The sequence below is a fragment of the Carassius auratus genome, chromosome 3, assembly GCF_003368295.1.
Source record: "Carassius auratus strain Wakin chromosome 3, ASM336829v1, whole genome shotgun sequence".
Lineage (NCBI taxonomy): Eukaryota > Metazoa > Chordata > Actinopteri > Cypriniformes > Cyprinidae > Carassius > Carassius auratus.
Window position 1 is genome coordinate 22,096,282 of NC_039245.1, and position 20,375 is coordinate 22,116,656.

At 37.0% G+C, this 20,375-nt stretch overlaps 2 protein-coding genes across 2 annotated transcripts; both read left to right on the forward strand.

Moving 5' to 3' along the window:
• The first annotated feature begins 6,153 nt into the window (after window positions 1-6,153).
• ccdc137 (coiled-coil domain containing 137) lies at window positions 6,154-9,055 on the forward strand. The gene is made up of 6 exons (XM_026214600.1): window positions 6,154-6,305; window positions 7,018-7,142; window positions 7,716-7,923; window positions 8,497-8,576; window positions 8,666-8,745; window positions 8,831-9,055. Exons 1-6 carry the CDS (start codon window positions 6,256-6,258, stop codon window positions 9,017-9,019), a joined length of 732 nt encoding a protein of 243 aa, XP_026070385.1. The 5' UTR covers window positions 6,154-6,255; the 3' UTR covers window positions 9,020-9,055.
• Window positions 9,056-9,452: 397 nt separating this feature from the next.
• On the forward strand, window positions 9,453-15,110 carry btbd17b (BTB (POZ) domain containing 17b). Its single transcript, XM_026214573.1, has 3 exons — window positions 9,453-10,065; window positions 11,860-12,145; window positions 13,427-15,110. Exons 1-3 carry the CDS (start codon window positions 9,993-9,995, stop codon window positions 14,499-14,501), a joined length of 1,434 nt encoding a protein of 477 aa, XP_026070358.1. The 5' UTR covers window positions 9,453-9,992; the 3' UTR covers window positions 14,502-15,110.
• Window positions 15,111-20,375: the final 5,265 nt, after the last annotated feature.

A 20,375-nucleotide genomic window follows, 5' to 3' on the forward strand; every position in this document is an offset into this window, starting at 1 on the left:
AAAATAATATTTAATGCTAACATACAAAGAGAGACAAAGATCATTTAAATAGTCAATAAACACTTGCTTAGGTGGGAAGCTTTGTAATAAAGATATCCAAATCAATATAGAGTACATTTTTATCACATTCACACGCAGAAGACATCAGAAATTTCAGATCCTGGTAATTTGATTTCGAGATTATACACACACTTACCTTTTGGTCCTTGATTTTTTTAATTACCTTAAACTGAGGTGGAACTCCTGATGGAGAAGAGTTTGTAAACTGTTTAGGAAAAACTCAATGTTTTTAGGGAGGAAATGTTAGATGGTGTTTAAAAGGGTCTTCTGTGCAATCAGCACTCTGTATTGAAATCTCTGAGAACTGTATTTATGATATTTATAGTCTGTTTCAAAAGTGCTCAGGCAAGAGCTTTCATGTTCTTCCAGGCCGGTTGTTGACTCTGGCTCAAGTCGTGTCTTGCTGCAGGGACTCCAATGGTTCTTGTCATTTTTGACACATGCCAGACAGATGGAGCGGTCCTGGCATTGGCTCTACGACAGAATTCAGCACTTTGTCACACTTCTGACCCCCGAGTGGCATGTCTGGTCATCTAAAGAGCACCTGGAGGTCTGAATCACTGTAAATCACAGCCACAAACTGTGGAGACAGTTGAAGGGGTGGAGCATAGCTTTGACTCATTTTAGTCTTTGTGTCCTAATGTTTGTTTTGTATTTAGAACGGTGAGTCATGCAGAAGTCTGTCTGGTACAACCCATATTCACTTTCTACAACATCATGGGTATTTGACTAAAATATATACAGCTGGGCTGAAGTTACCAATTTGTGGTTTTAATTACAACATGGTTAATCAACTTCGTAGGGTTGGTTGTATATTTGTGTAGTGGCATGTTACCCGATTTAGCTCTGTAGCTACTGTGGTTTTGTTATTGTTCTGTGTCACTCTTCACTTTGGCAGCTGGGTGATTTAGGTTGTTATGCTCAGGTGTTGGAACCTGCAAGTCTGTTCAGTGTTTCTGTACTGAACTGTTTGTAGGTTTCGACAGTGCAATTCACTTCTGTCAGCTCCTTAAATTGTGGCAATCTCTGGTCACACGCATATTCTCCTGTTGTCCCAATAGAAAGTATATCCCGACTCTAGTCTTTTTCCATCGTTTTTTTTAAAAGTGCATTCCTACATGACATTTAACAGGACGTAGGATCATTGGCAGTTATGTGTAAAATGCATTAACATTATAGTAAGAAAGTGTAAGAAGAAGCATGAAAATATTTCCGGAGCCATATTAGCTGTACAAATAACGATACTCATTTCCAACACAAGGTTTCAGAGCCTCTAGGGGTGGATGATGGAACTACAGGTGGTTTGTGAGACTGTAACTCAGTGGATATTTCAAGTAAATAAAGATAAAAGGGTTTCAGCTAAAAAGAATCCTGCACACTATAGGACAAGAAGTCTGATTGTTCTTTGTTGAATCCATTTTTCTCCTTTCACTCTTGTTGCATTAGGTTACCCAAGGCCGACTACCAGTAATCCTTTAATGTGTTGGAAACTTGGTCAGTTTTGTTAGTGGAGTCCATTGTATCTAGAAAAACTGTATAGGAATCATGTGTCACTGTAGAGGGCTCAGATGTAAACGTAGTATCTATATGGCATCAAAGAAAGCATTCTGTAAGACAAAAAGCCTCTCAATCATGTCCAATTTGCTAATGGAAATGTGCCAATAATTCACTATCTAGCACAATGCTTTGTAGGGACAAAGTCGTCTCACTGTCCCTTAGAGTAAGTGTTGTGTAAAAGCGTTTGAACTAGGTCATTTCAGGTTGTCCACATCATGGCCTACAACTGAATATTTTGTATGCCGAGGTAAAGCCACACCCCAAAGTATTGAATATTAATGTCTGAACATTGATTTAAATTCTATATGTTCATTGAGGAAATTGACACTCCAGAGAACTCCATGCTGTATCTGACCCGGTGACTTGGCCAAAATACATTTTAAGAAGCTTGTTCCTACAGACCATAGTTGCGAGGTGGGGAATTGAGCAGTGCTCACCATGAAGAGTGCATTGAAAGAGTGTAGACATTGGATGGGCGAAGCTTAAACCCCTTCCTGCTGCTGACAGATCATGGGAACCTTGAGTATATAAAGGTTGCCAAAGAGGTAAGATCCCAACTAAGCAAGTGAATCTATTTTTGATCTCTATTAAACATAATTTTAACACCAGACAATACAACGGCACAGGTATTTTCCAGGGAATTTGAGGGGCAGACAGAGAAAACCATTACAGTTCTGTTTGGTGCTACTAGTTGCACAGAAATTACACACTTGAAGGTGAAGTGTGTAATTTCCACTGTGATTCTATGTTGATGTTGTGTAAATCCTCCCACTTTCATTGCATCATTCTGCTGATACAGACTGTTTTTTCTCCCCCTGTGGTTGGCTTTGGCCTGTCCTAGTCAGGAACAGTGGACAGTGGACATGAGACTCTGGTCAAGACATCCCGGCTCCAGCGCCTCTGCACAGTCTGTATGCACCCTGGAATGTGAATATGAGTGCATGTAAATGTGAGAGGACACACACAGAGGTATCATTTCCCCAAGACCTCACACAGTGACAACAACTATTTATTGCCAATCATGTGCCTGGTACCTCGGAGTATGCTGAATAATGAAGTGGCCTTTATAGCAAGATGATCAACCAATGGCAGTGTCAGTGTCAGATGTGTACATTTCATGTAAATCAGCAGTATGTACAGTGGTCCCAAAAAAGCATTTGGACATTTACCAGTAAGCCATGCTTAAAAATGTCTAATTTGAACTGCACTAGACACAAATTTGCATCTTTAGTGTCCAAAAACGATTTAGTGCCACAGTATCCATACACATTGAAACAAAGATGCATGATGACTCTATTTAAAGAACCTGTAATGGAACATAATAATACATTGCATTCACTTCTGAGAAGTCCTGTTAACTGAGACATAAAAAAACAAAACAAGACAGAGACACACAGAAGAGGGAAATATGTGGCGGTGTCTTGGATTGCGCACTGTCTCAGGATTTGCGTCAGTGGCCAGTTTCATCCGTTTTGGGGCCGTGTGGTATCTGGAGGTTTAATTCAGAGCTAGGGCTCATCTTGTGCTCTCTTTCACCACAAGTGCCTTCTTTAGCATCTGTAAATATTAGCTCAAGACTATTTTAGAAATAAAATAATTTTCTGAAAGGAATCCACCACCAGTGATAAGGAATCCATTTAAATGAAGCTTCTGGCATTGGGGGATATTTATTATTTGCGCAGCAAACGAAATTGACTCGGTTAAAGCGTTCCTGTGGATATCCAAATTCAGAATGGACATGAGGTCCTTCAGAAGTTAAAGGTGAAGTGTGCGATTTCTGCACAACTAGACGTCACAATCTAAATTGCGAAATTAATTTATTTGTTTTATGTTTTTTTATACTTCTACACGTGTTCTACAAGTAGTAGCAATATCTGTAGTAGCTCTCCAAACATCTTTTCCCTGCTCATGTCTAAAAACTGGACTTTGCAAACTGTGGACTGATGAGTTTGTTCTGTGAATGACTAGACCATCTACTCATGCTACATAGATTTTATCTTCTTTCCAGAGCACTAGTGTAGCACTAGCTCCCAGTGGAGACGCTGAGCTGGCAGTAAATATCCAATGCTTCTTTATAATTTAAGATTGTTCAGCGAGGTGGAATTTTCAAATGTAGGTTTGTAGACAAAACTACCTCCGCTTCTCTTGTTTGTTGTTTTTTTTACTTAGTGACTCATACTGTCAATACCAACTGTGTATGTCACTTTGCATATACCTTGCTGTCCATGACTCAATGCTATCACAAAAGAATAGAGATTACGATTACAGGAGATGTCATGAAGCATCTTTATACAACTTTGTTCCTCAACAGTCCTCTTAAACACAGCCAGATGATCAAAACATCACAGATATCCATTTCAGATTGGTAGAGGAATCTTTCTTTTTGGCGCAAACCTAAACCATCACCCACAGAAGTATTGTAGGATAGTGAGCGCCTCTCTTTCAGGGGTTCCTTAGCAGGTCACTGCAGACAGACAACAATTTTAATCACATAATATATGTTGTGGATGAGCTCAAAGCTTATGTTTACATCCGGTATTTCTAAATACACCAACATCCAGACATATTACTCTCACAAGTGCTACGCCAGTCGTAAAAACCCATGCCAACTTGGTTTAGCTTGGGTGAAACTAGATGACCCTTTATGGTGTTTGTTTCCATTTCCTCACTGGTGCTTCCCAACAAGCTGGGCGACCCTTCCTGGAATGCCCCCCCCCCCCAAGTTATGTCATAAGCACAGGATAATTCTTATTTAGGCTTCTTCGTGTGAATGGCCTTTGACCTTCTCTGAATGACAGCCAGTCCAGCACTGAAAAAATCCAGGAAATCAGTGTTATGCAATTAAAAATACAGTATTAAAATACAGTATATTTGGGGAATTAGCATGTAAACAGGTCATAAAGAGGCTGCTATGCGGGCAGGTCACTTGTGGGTACCTGGGAGTGGAGCTTTCTCAGGAAACTGTGAGTCAGGCCATTCTGAATGTGTCAACAATCCGTCTGTCCACTTTTTTGGACTCAAAGAGCGTGTTGTTCCCTCAGGTGGAGACTTAGGGTCATCCAGGTGTCCCGAGCTCATGGAAAGGTTTAGTCAGCTGGTTCTGAGAGGCTGTTTGAATAAGCCTGAGGTCTGAGTGTATATAGGCGTTTGGAAAATAAAACTAATGTAATGGTAAGAGTGGAACCCAGTTTATTAAACCAATTTGGTGGTGATGCACATTTGCAAAATGCAGCTTTTATTGTATTTCCATTGCCTGGAAAACACTTTATGTGTCATATGCAATATTTAGAATTAAAAACAGGTGTTTAGACATTATCTATTTTTACATCTCTACTTTAAAGAAAAACTCTAAAAGTTTCAGAAATTGGAAAAAGCTTATGAAAGAAATTGACATTTAACCATTTTCCCCCAGATGACACTTAAAGGGTTACTCCACCCCAAAATGACAATTTTGTCATTAATCAGTTGTCATTCCAAACCCATAAGAGCTTTGTTCATCTTCGGAACAGTTTAATTTAAGATAATTTAAGATATTTTGGATGAAAACTGGGAGACCTGTGATTGTTCCATTGACTGACAAGTAAAATACACTGTCAAGGTCCAGAAAAGTACAAAAAGCATCATTAGAATAGTCCAGCTGCCATCAGTGGTTCAACTGTAATGTTATGAAGCAATGAGAATACTTTTACTGTGCGAAGAAAACAAAAATAATGACTTAATTCAACAATTTGTCTCCTCTATGTCTCTCTGCATTACCGTAACACCATTTTGGAGAATATCAAAACGAATGAAAAGAGCTTTTATGGTGTTTGGAACGAGTGATTAATGTGATTAGTGATTAATACATTTTCATTTTGGGTTGGAGTATCCTTTTAATTCTATTATATGTGCCAAAATTTTGTCAGCTTAGCTGGTCATGAATTCACACACAGCACTCTGCACCAAGAGAGCACGTCATGATGCTAATCTGAAATCATACGTTAAGGACAATTTTCTTTTCAAAGCATGTGGATGCACTACAGAAGGAAAGGTGTGGTAGTTGTTCCTGATTAAAATGTTAGCGTCAAAGAAAATGATCCAACAGTAGTAGAAATAAAGGAAAGAGGAAATATGTTATTCAGACAAGTAGGCCTAGAGAAAGATAGATCAAATTCAGGAATGGGAAGGAACTAAAGCAATATATTGAAATTATATGGGTTCCCCCAAAAACAGTAGAGTTACAATTATTAACATAAGACCTCTGCAATTTAATTTAGCTATTTGACTTAGACATGACTGAAATCTTGTCTGGATGTGTGGTCATGAAACAGTTACCATAATTATAATGTAAATAATTAAGCATATACATTATGGTGATGAGAGAAGTTAATAAACTCGGATAGTCAAATTTTTGTTGAAATCACTAGAAAAAAAAAACGTACTAAAAAGCCATACAATGGGTATTTTTGACCAGACTAAATCGAAAAACATGATTTTACCACAGAGCCTGCGCGGACAGTGCGAGTTCCTTCCTCAGCCAGTGAGCGGCAGTAGCGCGCTGATGTGCTGCTGATCTCCGCGGCGTAGAGGAAGACGAGCAGAAACACACCACGAGTTTACCGTCCGCTGGAGGAAGCGTTATTTACTGAAAAGTACACAATGAAAACAGAGAAACAGCTCAAACAACAGAAGAATGAGAAGCATTCCAGGTAAATCAGAGGCTTAAATCATCTTCAGTAAGACTGTTTCGGAGGAATATGTGGCTATGTCTGGAAATCTTGTCAGGTGGTAAACAAACTTCAATAAAATAAAGTAAATTGACAACCCGATTCTAGAACACATTATTTTAGCCATATACGTCATATGGATTTACAGAAAATGTTGAAGGCGGAGTTTCTTTTTGTTAAGGTATGCCTAAAGATGTAATGCTAAGTTAATAGCCTTGCGTTGTTCACAATTTGTCACTTCTCATTACAAGGCCTAAATCCCACATGAAGATGTATGAATATTCACTATGTGTTTTCAAAATTGAAAATGCCACATTAATAGACCGTGTATTCATATGACAGAAATTACTGTAAAAGTCCTGGAAATGTATTGTGGTTATTTTTTGGTATATTTTTTGGTTAGCTCTTGTATAGTTCTTAAATTTTGTTTAGTTCCTGCATTTTTATTTATTTATTTTAAAGAAATGGATAGTAGGTTTTTTCTTATACACTTACAAAAAAAGTTTTTATTTAAAAAAAGTTTTTATTTAATTAATTTTATTATTTTTTTTAATATATGCGCCGGCATCCTTGTTGAAAACCATTTCGTTGCTTCACAGTTGCACTATTTAGCATTGCTCAGTCAGACATTGCTTTTGTTAACTCAGTTGATTGAGGTTAATATCTAATTGTAGAGAGTCTTGTCTTCTTTTAGTAAAAAGAAGTCGAAGGGTTATGACCCTGCATCAGATGACCACCTCCAGCAGATTCCTCATCGCTTGCGTGAAATCATGAAGAGTAAAGAGAAGATGGAACAGGGCTCCAAAAAGAAGAAAAAAGGTATTGCCAGTCTTACACAATCATGTTAAGTGTTTCAGTTTGTACCGCACAATAAAAGCAGATCCATACTTACACAAATAACAATTCACATTTGTTAATATTAAGTTAATTCCTAAACGAAAAAGTCTCTCTCTTTAAAATAAATAAGTAAATACAGGTTTTTATTAAAAACGTGATTTAAGCCTTGGCGATTGGTAATGATGTTATTGATAATGGCTGTGTTAACAATAATATGTCAGTATTAATTATTGTCATAATGCCTGAAAGACCAGTAGTGATTATTTTGAAACAGTGTTTTCACACAGTATGATCTTTCACTTTCATAGGATATTTATTTTTGGCAATCCATATAGTTGTTATCCATTTATTGTTGAGGAGAGTGTGGATTTACTGGGATTCTGTTGAAATGATTGCATGTAGTTTAGCTGTTTGAAAACTGAGGTTATTCATGAGGGCCATAGCTGTCTGGGTTTCGTCTGCAGACAAGATACTGACCCACAAAAACTGCACAATGACACGGCTAGTAGAGGAGGGGACATCTTGCTGTATGTTCATATATGTTTCTTATTTTAGCCTTTAAGCCAAAGATGCTCTCAGGAGATATTCCTGTTCCACACTTCCGCAGAAAGCAATACGAGTCCGAGAAGAATTATATCCGCCGCATGACTGAAGAGGCTGAGCATGTCCTCTTCCTCACAAACAACCAGGAACAGAGACAGCCGGAGGTCAAGGTGAAGAAAGAAGTGGAGAAAGAGGAGAAGAAATCCACTAAAAAGAAATGGTTCGTTCAACGCAGGGTTATTATTATTAACTAAAACTAAAGCCATAAAAAAGTTTCTTTTTCATTATTTGTAACATTTTTATAATATTCTTTATTATATTTGTATTTCAGTTAGTTTCCAATGCAACATTTTTCGTTTTTGTTTAGTTTGTCGAAGTACTTAACTCATAATATACTAAAAATAATAATAAAAAAATGTGATGCTAAAATAATAAGTAATACTAATACTTAAAAATACTTAAAAAAAATAAAAATGACAAAACCACACACATTTAAAATAATTAATTAAATAAAAAATGTAAGTGAAAACAGACAATATAAAAATACAATACAAAATATTAACAAAAACTATAATAGTATATATGATTATTATTATATGTATACTATTATAGTATACAAAAAACTCTTGTTCGACATGCATTGATGTTCACGATTTAATACTAATCAGTTGTTGTTGCCATTTTTTCAGTGCAAATGCATATAGTAATTATGCAGGATTTTCTATATATAAAGCCTGTATTAATTTCTAACCCTGCATTAAGTTTTTTAAAAGTGTCTTTGTCTTTATTTTAGGCTCAATAGAGGGAGACTTCAGAAACAGAAAAAGAAGCTAAACCAGCAAGAGGAACTCGAAGAAGAGGAGATGTTCAAAGGCATGCATTACTTCTGTTATATTTAGTCTGTAAAATTCGGCATCAAATTGCAAAGCGTATTCATATTCCATCATTTCTCTTCCTCTTAGATGAAGTAGCGTTTGGAGAGGTTGCTATGGCGCCTCCATCACTGAGTGTTAAACCGAAGAAAGCCATAGTTAAGCCCCAGGTAAATTCTTTAGGTGCATACACTCCTTTATGAGATGCTAATTAATGCTATGTGTTCATTACTATCATCCTGATCATTCATCCAGGGGGCAAACAAAGGTCTTCTCCTGAACTCCCTCCTGGGTCACAGTCCTGTGTCGCTCACCAAACCATCAATGGCGAGGAAGAGGATTGTGGAGGAAGAGCGGGAGAGAGTGGTGCTGCTGTACAGACAGATGAGGCAGAAGCAGAGAGACAAGCAAGAGAAGGACAGAGCTGCCAAGACCTCCACATGATGCACTGCTATTTGTATTAAATAGTATTGTATTATCTCTCTGTGTGTCTTTCATTTTTTTTACACCTTTTGCTACGTCTGCTGGTCAACAGTACCATATTGATGGATCTTGTGCTAAAATATTTACAAGTAAGATGTAGCAGGACTGTGTATGATGCAAAAAAATAAATGAATTCACACTTTAATGTAATGCACAGTGAGTTCACATGCATTTGGTCTCTTAATACTCCAAATGACTCATGTAAAATATTGACTTTTGAAAAAATTAAAGGATTATCTGGTGTTATAATAGAAATATTGGCATTTATTCTCATCCTGGCTTGAAACTGGCTTGTTGATCAAAGCTGTGATATTACTTTTTAATAGCAAGTGATCATTTATTGTATATAATATACAACACACATTTGTACATTATTTTTATTTGTACAATTTAACACTTGGATTGTTGATGGTTTTATTTCCCTTTCATGCTTTCCCATTTAATTTTCGAGTAGATATATGGTGTAGACTGGGTATTTCTTCACACAGTCATTGACTTGTGAATGCGTTTGTTTAAAGATGTTATTAAATCCATAAGGAATCCAGTATTGTGCAAGAATGCACAATGATATTTATCTTCCAGTGTATTCTTTTTCTTTATTTGAGCTAATACAGTAACAATAGACCCCGTGTGTAGACCGCATCCCTCTCCAGACGCCCACTTCAGTCCAAAAAAGCGGCCCAGTGCCACAGATCGATACCATGTAACATTGAAAGAGGAGAAACTCACAATCAAAGCGGTCGTCATGGCAACGGCCCAGCTGGATTCCACCAATCAATGCGCTCCATCGCTCCATGAGAGATGCTCAGCGATGTGCCAGCGTCCTACATAAAGAGTGTGGGACAGGGAGACTGGGCAGCACTCACACACAGAGACAGAGAGAGGCTGGAGTGGAGAAAAGGCAAGGTAGGACGACATTAATACAGGACGAGAGATGGTGAACTCTGGAGGAAGCGTTCCTGTCGGGGTCTTTCTGGCCAGTCTTTGTGTGGCACTTTGTGTAGGAGGTAAGATCAGAGATTTGTTTAGTAGGTGAATGCAGGGGCGGACTGGGAGTAAAAAGTGGCTGTTTTTATTGTGCCTTTCTATTGGTCTTACATTTGTTGTTTTTAAGGAGCTTGACATCTCCTGTCATTTTATTGAATAGCGCTCCAATTGTGGAGTATAGAAATTCTTACCATGATGAAAAATACAGTAAACAGTAACATTGTGAAATATATAATGTTACAATTTGAAATAGCTCTTTTCTATGAGAATACATGTTAAAATGTAATTTATTCCTGTGATGCAAAGCTGAATTTTCAACATCATACTGCAGTCTTCAGTGTCACATGTTCCTTCAGAAATCAGTAATATACTGATTTGCTGCTCAAGAAACATTTCTGATTACTATCAATGTTGAAAACCGTTGTGATTTAAGTGACAGTAAGAGATTCATACAAATTACTTATTTATACAAATAACTGTATTCGTCAAATAATCCTGAAAAAGTATCACAGTTAAAAAAAGTTTTAATTAGAACCATTATTAATAATTGTGCACAAATAATAACTGATAATAATTAAGCAAATTAGCACATTAGAATGATTTCTGAAAGATCATGTGACTGAATACTGGAGTATAGGCTAAACTTCAGCTTTGATCACCGAAATAAATTACATTTTAAAATATCTTCAATAAAAATAAACACTTTGAAATGCTATATTTCATAATAGTGTTTTTACTGTATTTGTTCTGATAAATTCAGCCTTCTTTCAATAAATACATAAAAAGTCTTACTTCAAACTTTCGAAATGTAAAATAATGCATGTGAATTACCTAAATACACATTTTGAATTATAATATATATCTTCAGATTTACAATTTTCTAGTAAGTTTGATAATAATATTTGACAGTTATTGACAATATTAACAAATATTGTTACGAAGCTTACACATAATATAATTCTCCTGGTGCTCCAGATGGCCAGTCCGCCACTGCGGTTATTATGAGTTGTGTTGTTATTATTATTTTTTTCAAATTTTTATTCAAAAAGCTATCTTTAGTATGATCCGAGCAATTAAGATTGAATATTTTATTGAATTTTATTGTCATTTTCTGTACAGCAGTTGCATTTGCACAAAAGCACAATGATATAGGCTATCTAATATAGATTTCAAACATGATTTCACTTAAAAATCTAAATATCTAAAGCATTTCTTTATGTAGACATAATTTTGCACTATTCAGCTGCATTTCTAAGAGAAGTCCCCATCTTCACAGGAAATGCAGTAGCTTTCAAACTGTCTGGTGTGAGTGAATGAGTCACATGACTTGAAGAGCAGCAAGCGGCAGTCGGAGTCTTTCACACTGATCTTGCTTGTGATTCAAACTTTTTCTTCCGTTTCTTCTGCCTGAACTTGGGCTCTTTCACACTTTAAATGCATTATAATTTGTCTGACACTTAATTTTATATGCCTTTGATTGCTTGGAAAAAATAAAATTTGCAGTTGAGTGGCAGAAAGAAATGGATGGAAAAAACATTTTTGGGTGTGTTTTGAATTCAAAACACTGGTTCCAACTGCATAGATGACATACAAGCAAGAATGGCCACATTTATTTGAAAGATTATGTTCATGCATTTATTCAATAACTGATAAAATATGCAGTGCAAATGCATGCAAGAACATCTAAACTATTCATTGTCCTAGGTTTTTGAATGAATAAAAATGATTTTTTTACTCTTCTGAAGTTGTGGGGTTTTAAAAAGCCCTCTTTCTTAATCCATTCTTCTCACAAATCTCCCATTTCTGTCCTGCAGCTGCATTAAAGTCGGACGTGGTGTTGGAGAACAGTGCTACCACACTGAACCATTCAATGGTGCTGGTGCAGCGCATGGAGGCTCTCCTGACCCAGGGAAACGGCAGTGACGTGATCCTGCGTGTTCAGACCTTAAACACGGACGAGGTGAAGCTCATCCATGTTCACTCGCTGGTGTTGACTCTACAGAGCGACGTGTTTGATGAGCTCCTACAGACTCGTAACTCAACTGTGATGCTCCTCAGAGAGTCACCGGACTGTGCAGCTGTCTTTGACAAGTTCATTAGGTGTGTGATTCATTACTAATTGTTCACTTATTACAATCACAACCCCCAGGGAATAACATAGGGCCGAGGTGATAGCTAATTACCCATTACCAGCCTAAATCTATAAATCAATAAACCATAACACTCCACTAGCTGGGAGCAACCTACTGGGCTTTCTAGGAAAAGGTCTATGACATAATCTTTTTGCCTTTTAGTTGACTTTGGTAGACAGTAATGTTTTGCTCGCAATGATCTCAATTTCTCTTCTTGAGTTTTATTTTGAAGTACTGGAGCAAAAGATTTATATAAAATGATAATGGCCCAAAAGCAAGGTTTATTAATTAATAGGTTTATTTTTAAATTTTTAATGTTATATTATAGATTGTCAATAGAACTTTAATTTGTTTTTGTGAAAAGTGGGGACATCCCATAGGCGCAATGGTTTTTATACTGTACAAACTGTATATTATATGGCCCTACACCAACCCTAACCCTAACCCTCACAGGAAACTTTGTGCATTTTTACTTTCTCAAAAAAACTCATTCTGTATGATTTATAAGCGTTTTGAAAAATGGGGACGTGGGTTATGTTCTCATAAGTCACCCTCTCCTTGTAATACCTTTGTCATTATACAGAGTTGTGTCCTGATATGTCACAAAAACAAGAGCACACACACACACACACACACACACACACACACATGTTTGTTTTTGTGAAAAGTGGGGACATCCCATAGGTGTAATGGTTTTTATAATGTACAAACTGTTTATTCTATCGCCCTTCACCAACCCTACACCTAAACCTAACCCTCACAGGAAACTTTGTGCATTTTTACTTTCTCAAAAAAACTCATTCTGTATGATTTATAAGCGTTTTGAAAAATGGGGACATGGGTTATGTCCTCATAAGTCACCCTCTCCTTGTAATACCTGTGTCATACCCATGTCATTATACAGAGTTGTGTCCTGATATGTCACAAAAAACATGCCCACACACACACACACATATATAATATAATTGTATTAAATGTTGTAGATCTTCAACCAAACATTAATTTTATTTATAATTTACATTTTTTATTATATATATATTTCTGCTGTATAGATTTGAATCTACTGCAACCAAAGTGCAGTTAATACAGGGACATTCCCAGAACTAGACCTCACATTTTGTCAGATAACTAAATCGATTATGAACAGAGAAAAACAATATTAGTGCACCATTTAGTTTAGCATTATCAATCTTCATAGGCTATGGATATATAATTTCAAGGAAATCAAAGGTTGATCTTTTCCCTGCAGGTACTTATATTGTGGTGACATCACAGTGCGTCTGAACCAGGCCATTCCTCTACACAAGCTCGCCAGCAAGTACCACGTGTGGGACCTCCAGCAGGGCCTTGCCCAATACATGACCCAGCACCTGTCCAGCGACTCGCTCACGGGTCACGTGGTGAGCTGGTACCAATACTCCATGCAGATTGGGGATGTGACCCTGCAGAACAGCTGCCTGCAGTACCTGTCCTGGAACCTGTCATCGGTTCTACACAGCGCTGAATGGAGCTCAGTGAGTGAAGAACTGCTGCTCGCTTTGCTGCAGCGTTCAGACCTGGTTCTGCAGAGTGAACTGGAGCTGTACGAAGCTCTGGAGGCCTGGATCAACCAGAACCAGCCCTCAGTTGAGACGGCCAAGAGCGCACTTAAAGCAATACGTTACGCCATGATATCACCTCAACACTTGTTCCACCTGCAGAAGAAGTCGTCTGTGATGCTGAAATATTACGAATCGGTACGCGATCTGCTCTTCCTAGCCTTCCAGTTCCACGCAGCCTCACCCATCCAGCTCGCAAAGTACTTTGACGTAAACTGCAGCCTCTTTATGCCACGTAACTACCTGTCACAAGCATGGGGCTCCCCGTGGGTGATCAACAACCCAACCCGGGACGACCGCAGCTTCAGTTTTCAGACTCAGCTTGGACCGAGTGGCTACGACGCCAGCAAACGTGTGACCTGGAATGCTCTTTTCTCACCCCGATGGCTTCCTCTTAGTGTGCGATCTGCTTATCCAGAGCAGGGATCCATGCAGCCCTCTCGTACCGATGGAGGACGTCCGCGGATCATCGTCACACCGGCCACCTCAAGCCCAGACTTTGCTGGCGTCAGCTTTCAAAAGACTGTCATCGTTTCAGCCCGCAAGCAGGGGAAGGTGGTGGTCCGTCATGTCTACAACTTCCACCAGAGTACAGAGGAGGCGGGAGACTTCCTGTTGGAAGCGGACCTGCAGCGTAGAGCATCGGAGTACCTCATTGACAGCTCGCTTTACCTGCACATTATTGTGAAGCCCCTCTATCACAGCCTCATAGTAGGGAAAAAGTAAGAGTCTTGTTCCTCTATCAGTGATTTCTGATGCCCTTTAGCTTTGAAAGCAAGTTCCACATTTCCAAATTTATTTTACATTTATGGATTTGGCAGATGCTTTTATTCAAAGAAATTTAAGTTGCATTCAAGGTACAGATTGACATTTTGATTTTACACTCATTTGGACTCACTTTTGATTAGCACAAAATGAAATAAAAAGTGAAGCTACTTTCATAGATTTTTCTGTTGCATTCAGGTGTGCAATACCTATTTTTCTCCATTCAGTCAATTCCCAATGGATAAAATCAAAGTCCGTCCTACTCTAATTTTACATCTTAAAAAAAAAGAGATTACAGAGGTAAAATGGGTTGTGAATGGTTACTTCCGTAACCAGTTTTTACTATAATGCATGGAAGCTCACCCTAATTTGTTTGTACTTGGAAATCACCATAGTCACATTTGTAATATTGCTATGTTTGACTTCAGATTGTAATCCCTTAAGTTGTATGGTGAGCATGCTGAATGCTTTCATAAAATGAAATAATAATAATTATAATTAATTGCATTGATTTTTTTTGCACACTTGTGTTATATTGGAATTCATGTTTAATTAAAATCACAATTTATAAACCCACAAATTAATGTGTCTACTCATTACTAAGACTAAGGCTATATTTTATGCATTGGTAAAATAAATAAATAAACGCCCACACACACATGTTTGGTTTTGTGAAAAGTGGGGACATCTCATAGGCATAATGGTTTTTATACTGTACAAACTGTATATTCTATGGCCCTACACCAACCCTACACCTAACCCTAACCCTCACAGGAAACTTTGTGCATTTTTACTTTCTCAAAAAAAGAAAAAAGATAAAAAAAAAAAAAAAAACAATTCTGTATAATTTTTAAGCATTTTGAAAAATGGGGACATGGGTTATGTCCTCATAAGTCACCCACTCCTTGTAATACCTGTGTCATACCCATGTCATTATACAGAGTTGTGTCCTGATATGTCACAAAAACAAGAACACACACACACACACACACACATATATATGGGAAAACATTAATATTTATTTTCTATTTTCTATTCAGGCACTGGTTAATTCTGAGATATTTGCATTTTACTTTCATCAATGGTCTCCTTTCACATTAATGGGAAGAACACATACAGAATATATAATATATATAATATAATATATAATACGGAATTGTGGATGGGGGGAGTGCATGTACAGTTCTCTCTCCACCTTCAATACCATGACTTAGGTGCCCTTGAGCAAGGCATCGAACCCCCAACTGCTCCCCGGGCGCCGCAGCATAAATGGCTGTCCACTGCTCCGGGTGTGTGCTCACAGTGTGTGTGTTTGTGTGTTCACTGCTCTGTGTGTGTGCATTTCGGATGGGTTAAATGCAGAGCACAATTTCTGAGTATGGGTCACCATACTTGGCTGAATGTCACTTCACTTTCTTTCACTTTCACTTTCATATATATTTAGTGTATGTTTTATTACCTATTTGTGTCTGAGCCAGAAATCTCCCCCAGTATCACTTAAATACATCTGATTTTTTAGGTTTATTCCTTTCTATTCTTTGAATCACATGAAACTGAAACCATTGTGAGTGGAAAATTGAAACTACATCTGTTCTCTTATTGCCCTCTGGTGGCCAAAACGTGGCCCATGCTGTTGAGCCATTGAGCTATTAGAACAGAGAAAGTGGTTTATAGGTTGGCTGCTGGTGTGCAGACGCTGACTCTCGTGTTGACAGGTTTCATGATGCCATTTGGCTTGAGTAAAGCTATCAGAAGATAACTATTAGAAAGCCAGCTGGAGCACAGCAGTGCAAACACAGCGTTTAGAAGCAGCTGCTGGAGTGATTATAGATGCTGGGCAGGTACATGTTGGGAAAATAAACATGATGCTCAGGGTACAGTATGTCTGGAACAGAATACTAGCTTACTGCAGCGTACCTACACTGTATACTACAGAGTAGAGGTTATATTAAAAAATGTCAAACAGCACAGTGTAAAATAAAACGTTTATTTATCCAAATTAGTGTAATAATGTAATAACTTTTAATCTGATCAATTATAAAGTTAATTAGAAAGTCAAGAAAGTCAAGAAAGAGATGTTTAGAATCATGCATCACACCAGTTGAGTCAAGTGCACTGCATTGTGGGATACATTACACACAGAGCGTTCTGCTGAATAATACAAAATTTGGCAAATGTATTAGGTAAGCCGGGTATTCTTTCCATACACAAAATGTGCATGCTGCATACTTTAGTTATAGTTTTAGCATTGCAGTGTTTCCCATACATTGATTCATTTGTGGAAGCCCGCCACAAATAGATTTTTCAAAAGGCTTTGACTTTGTTGCATAAGCATGAGCTCTGCACATTTCAAAGTCAACATGCGCCGCTGGTCTTTTATATGAATGTATCTCTGAAAAGAACTGACTATCTTTAGAAAAGGTTTGATGTCATTTTCATTTAGTGAGGACAAGCTCTGCTATGTGTACAGCCCTTAATGGGGAAACCACAAATTCTGATGTTCCAAAAGTGCCTCCTGCTGGCAGGCAATGAATTTACATTTTCAATAAACCCTTAGCAGTTTTATATATTTTCCTCTGGGGAAAGTACCACCTCACATATAGAGTCTAAGTCAGTGTGCATTGTGAAAGTCAACACTTGATTCAATGTGGCTATAGAGGTCATTAATGGAAACAGCTTTATGTAATCAGTGTTGGAGAGAATGTGTAATGCGTCAATACTGCTCAGTCAATCATACTGCATGTGGAGATACTAACAGAGAAAATAATACAGAAACCTTCCTATTCATCTCATGGTTTGACATATTTTAATCTTAAAGGACCACTCCACTTTTTTGAAATAGGCTCATTCTCCAACTTCAACAGTTAATAAATTTAGTTTTACTGCTTTTGAATGAATTCAGTTGATCTTCGGGTCTGGGGATAGCACTTTGAGCATAGCTTAGCATACATTATTAAATCCTATATTAGACCAGTAGCATCGCGTTAAAAAAAAAAAGAGTTTAGATATTATTCCTATTAAAATTTGACTCTTCTGTAATTATATTGTGTAGTAAGACCAGCAAAAAATTTAAAGTTAGTCTAGCCGATATGATTAGGAACTATTCCGGCGTAATAATCAAGGAACTGTGTTGCCGTATCATGGTCGCAGCAGGTGCAGTGATATCACGCAGTGCCTGAAAATAGTCCTCAGCTAGTTTGTGTAGTTGCAGCAATAGCAGAGTTGCTGGGAACTATTTTCAGGGACTGCATAATATCACTGTGTGGAGTGTTCCTTTAATAAACTAATTTTCCGCATTTGTCTTTAAAAAATAAAGCATTGTGAATAAGAGACTAGTCGGCTGTTAAACCTGTTTGTCGTTTAAACCAGCGACAAGTAATAGGCTCCTCAATCAAACTAACCTTTAAATGGGTGTCATTTAATTTCTATTAATTAAAACACAACGATTTTGACTAATTTTACACACATTTTAATAGAAAGTTGGGCTATACCCGTTGAAGTCAGAATTGACAGTTCATTAATGATGCAGAGTTCTTGCAGTCTCATTGGCTAGAATTAATCAGGTGCTGAAGAGCTGATGCACCTTTAATGTATTATAATATCAATATAAGTTTTTATTTTTCTCCCTTGCAGAAATATTTAAGAAATGATTACACCACAAAAAATACCAGCAATGAATGAATTAATAAATCAGTCAATGATCTGTACATTTTATTTAATAATAATATGAATACATTGTATTACAACAAATGTATATATGTATATATATATATATATATATATATATATATATATATATATATATATATGTGTGTGTGTGTGTGTGTGTGTGTGTGTGTGTGTGTGTGTGTGTGTGTGTGTGTGTGTGTGTGTGTGTGTGTGTGTTTGTGTGTGTGTGTGTGTGTGTGTGCTTTATTGGGTGTTTCAGTGAGGTCTAATTGGGGTTTGAACTACTGTAATATGTTCAAATATATAATCTGTCTGACTTTGTCTGAAAACAGCTACAAACCAAGTGGTTCTCTTGTTGAAATTGTGCCGTTTTAGTTAAGTATTTGATGAGCTGTAGAATATATTACAGTTTTGTTATGGACAATTTATTGTTTACATTTAACTGTCATTGTCACAAAAATATAATTTTAATGCAACATTTGCATGTAGATGAAAAAAGATGAAAAAAATAATACTTTAGAAACTGCAGTGGGGTTGGTTGCCCACTGAAAACCTACATAGTGCCCAAAGGACAAAGCTGCTGTGGGCCTCACATGGGCTAACCTACATGGTTTTAGGGTCAAACTCAGTGCAAACAAAAATCAGATACCTGACTGATTCAAATATACGGTAAGAATGAGAAACATATTGATGCAAATTCTTAAAACCCATTGACTCTGCTTTACTGCCCTGTGAAACTATGCGTCATAGATTCCCTTGCAGAACATGATAGAGGGATAATCCTAATCTCACAGACATTAGAGATTAAACTGACCACACCTGAACTGATACTGCTCCGTTAATAACTTTCACTGCAACAGCTGTTTCATATTTCCTTAAGTACCTCAGATTATCTATCTATCTATCTATCTATCTATCTATCTATCTATCTATCTATCTATCTATCTATCTATCTATCTATCTATCTATCTATCTATCTATCTATCTATCTATCTATCTATCTATCTATCATATTTCATTTTTAATTATCTGTTTATTTTTTGGTTGTTCATGAAGCATCTGATGGCAGATTAAGTAATTAATCTTCCTAGTAAAGAGGACATGTCATTGGATAATGTGGAAAATTCCCTCAGGGTGAAATCAGACTTTCAGCAGAACAAAACCGAATCCTCTCATTGGATCTCTTGTGTCCAGTCGATGCTCTGTTTACACAAACTAGAGTCATGGATTTAAATTAGTCCAGCCAGACAGACTTTTTTTTTCTGGATGATCTCGGTGACAACTATTTACAGTCTAATGAATTTTTTCTTTAAATGTACAGCACATGTTGAATATGTCAAATAGATGCATGATGTATCACTTTGGAATGTTATCTGTCAGGATTACATAATTTATGATTGTGATTCAAATACAATTATCTAAATGAAATATGCAAATATGTTGCAGACCTAAATGCAATTAGAAAATATGATATGGTGTCAAACAAGTATTTTAAAATGAACTGTGTCCACACAGAAATTAATACAAAGGTGAGATATAAATCATTTTTAAAGCACTTTGCATATGATATTTTCAAACACTGTTAAGTTTTATTGTGATAGCTAGTGTCACAGTTTTATATATCAGATCCTTTGATTAGGTATTGGTTCCCTACTTTTTATGTTTTTTAAAACCTGCCAGCAATGCAAGTCATTATTGCTTTGGTTGTCACACATTGTCATATAAAACAAAATAGTATACCTCTTATCAACATATTTATCTTTCAGCAGCAGATAAGTAACATTCATGTCTTCTTTCATAAACATTGACTTTAATGTCTTTAGTCACTAAAAACTATTGCACATTCACTACATGAAAACAATAATTGCCCAAGATTAGCATTACTCTCATTAAAAATGTATGGCTAATCTTCAATACTGATATTATAGCACATTACAACCAACACAATCAATTATGCACTGTATGCATATCAACATACTTTTCTTTTGTTCATTTGCAGAAAGAGAGGAGAAATACAACATTGTTAAGAGACCAGCTCATTAACAGGTTGTCAAATCATCTGTGATCCATATAAGCATATCCTGCCTGTTTTCAGTCACAACCACATGAATTATGGAAACATTTGGTTCTCATTTTCACTACAGCCATCATCCGCCTCTGCTTTTG

Bases quoted from the DNA above. Each gene is read 5' to 3' on its own strand.
- btbd17b (XM_026214573.1), top strand. From the start codon at position 9,993: ATGGTGAACTCTGGAGGAAGCGTTCCTGTCGGGGTCTTTCTGGCCAGT. The intron at 10,066-11,859 runs GTAAGATCAGAG...TCTGTCCTGCAG, and splicing joins TGTGGCACTTTGTGTAGGAG to CTGCATTAAAGTCGGACGTG. The intron at 12,146-13,426 runs GTGTGTGATTCA...TTTTCCCTGCAG, and splicing joins GTCTTTGACAAGTTCATTAG to GTACTTATATTGTGGTGACA.
- ccdc137 (XM_026214600.1), top strand. From the start codon at position 6,256: ATGAAAACAGAGAAACAGCTCAAACAACAGAAGAATGAGAAGCATTCC. The intron at 6,306-7,017 runs GTAAATCAGAGG...GTCTTCTTTTAG, and splicing joins AAGAATGAGAAGCATTCCAG to TAAAAAGAAGTCGAAGGGTT. The intron at 8,577-8,665 runs GCATGCATTACT...TCTTCCTCTTAG, and splicing joins AGAAGAGGAGATGTTCAAAG to ATGAAGTAGCGTTTGGAGAG.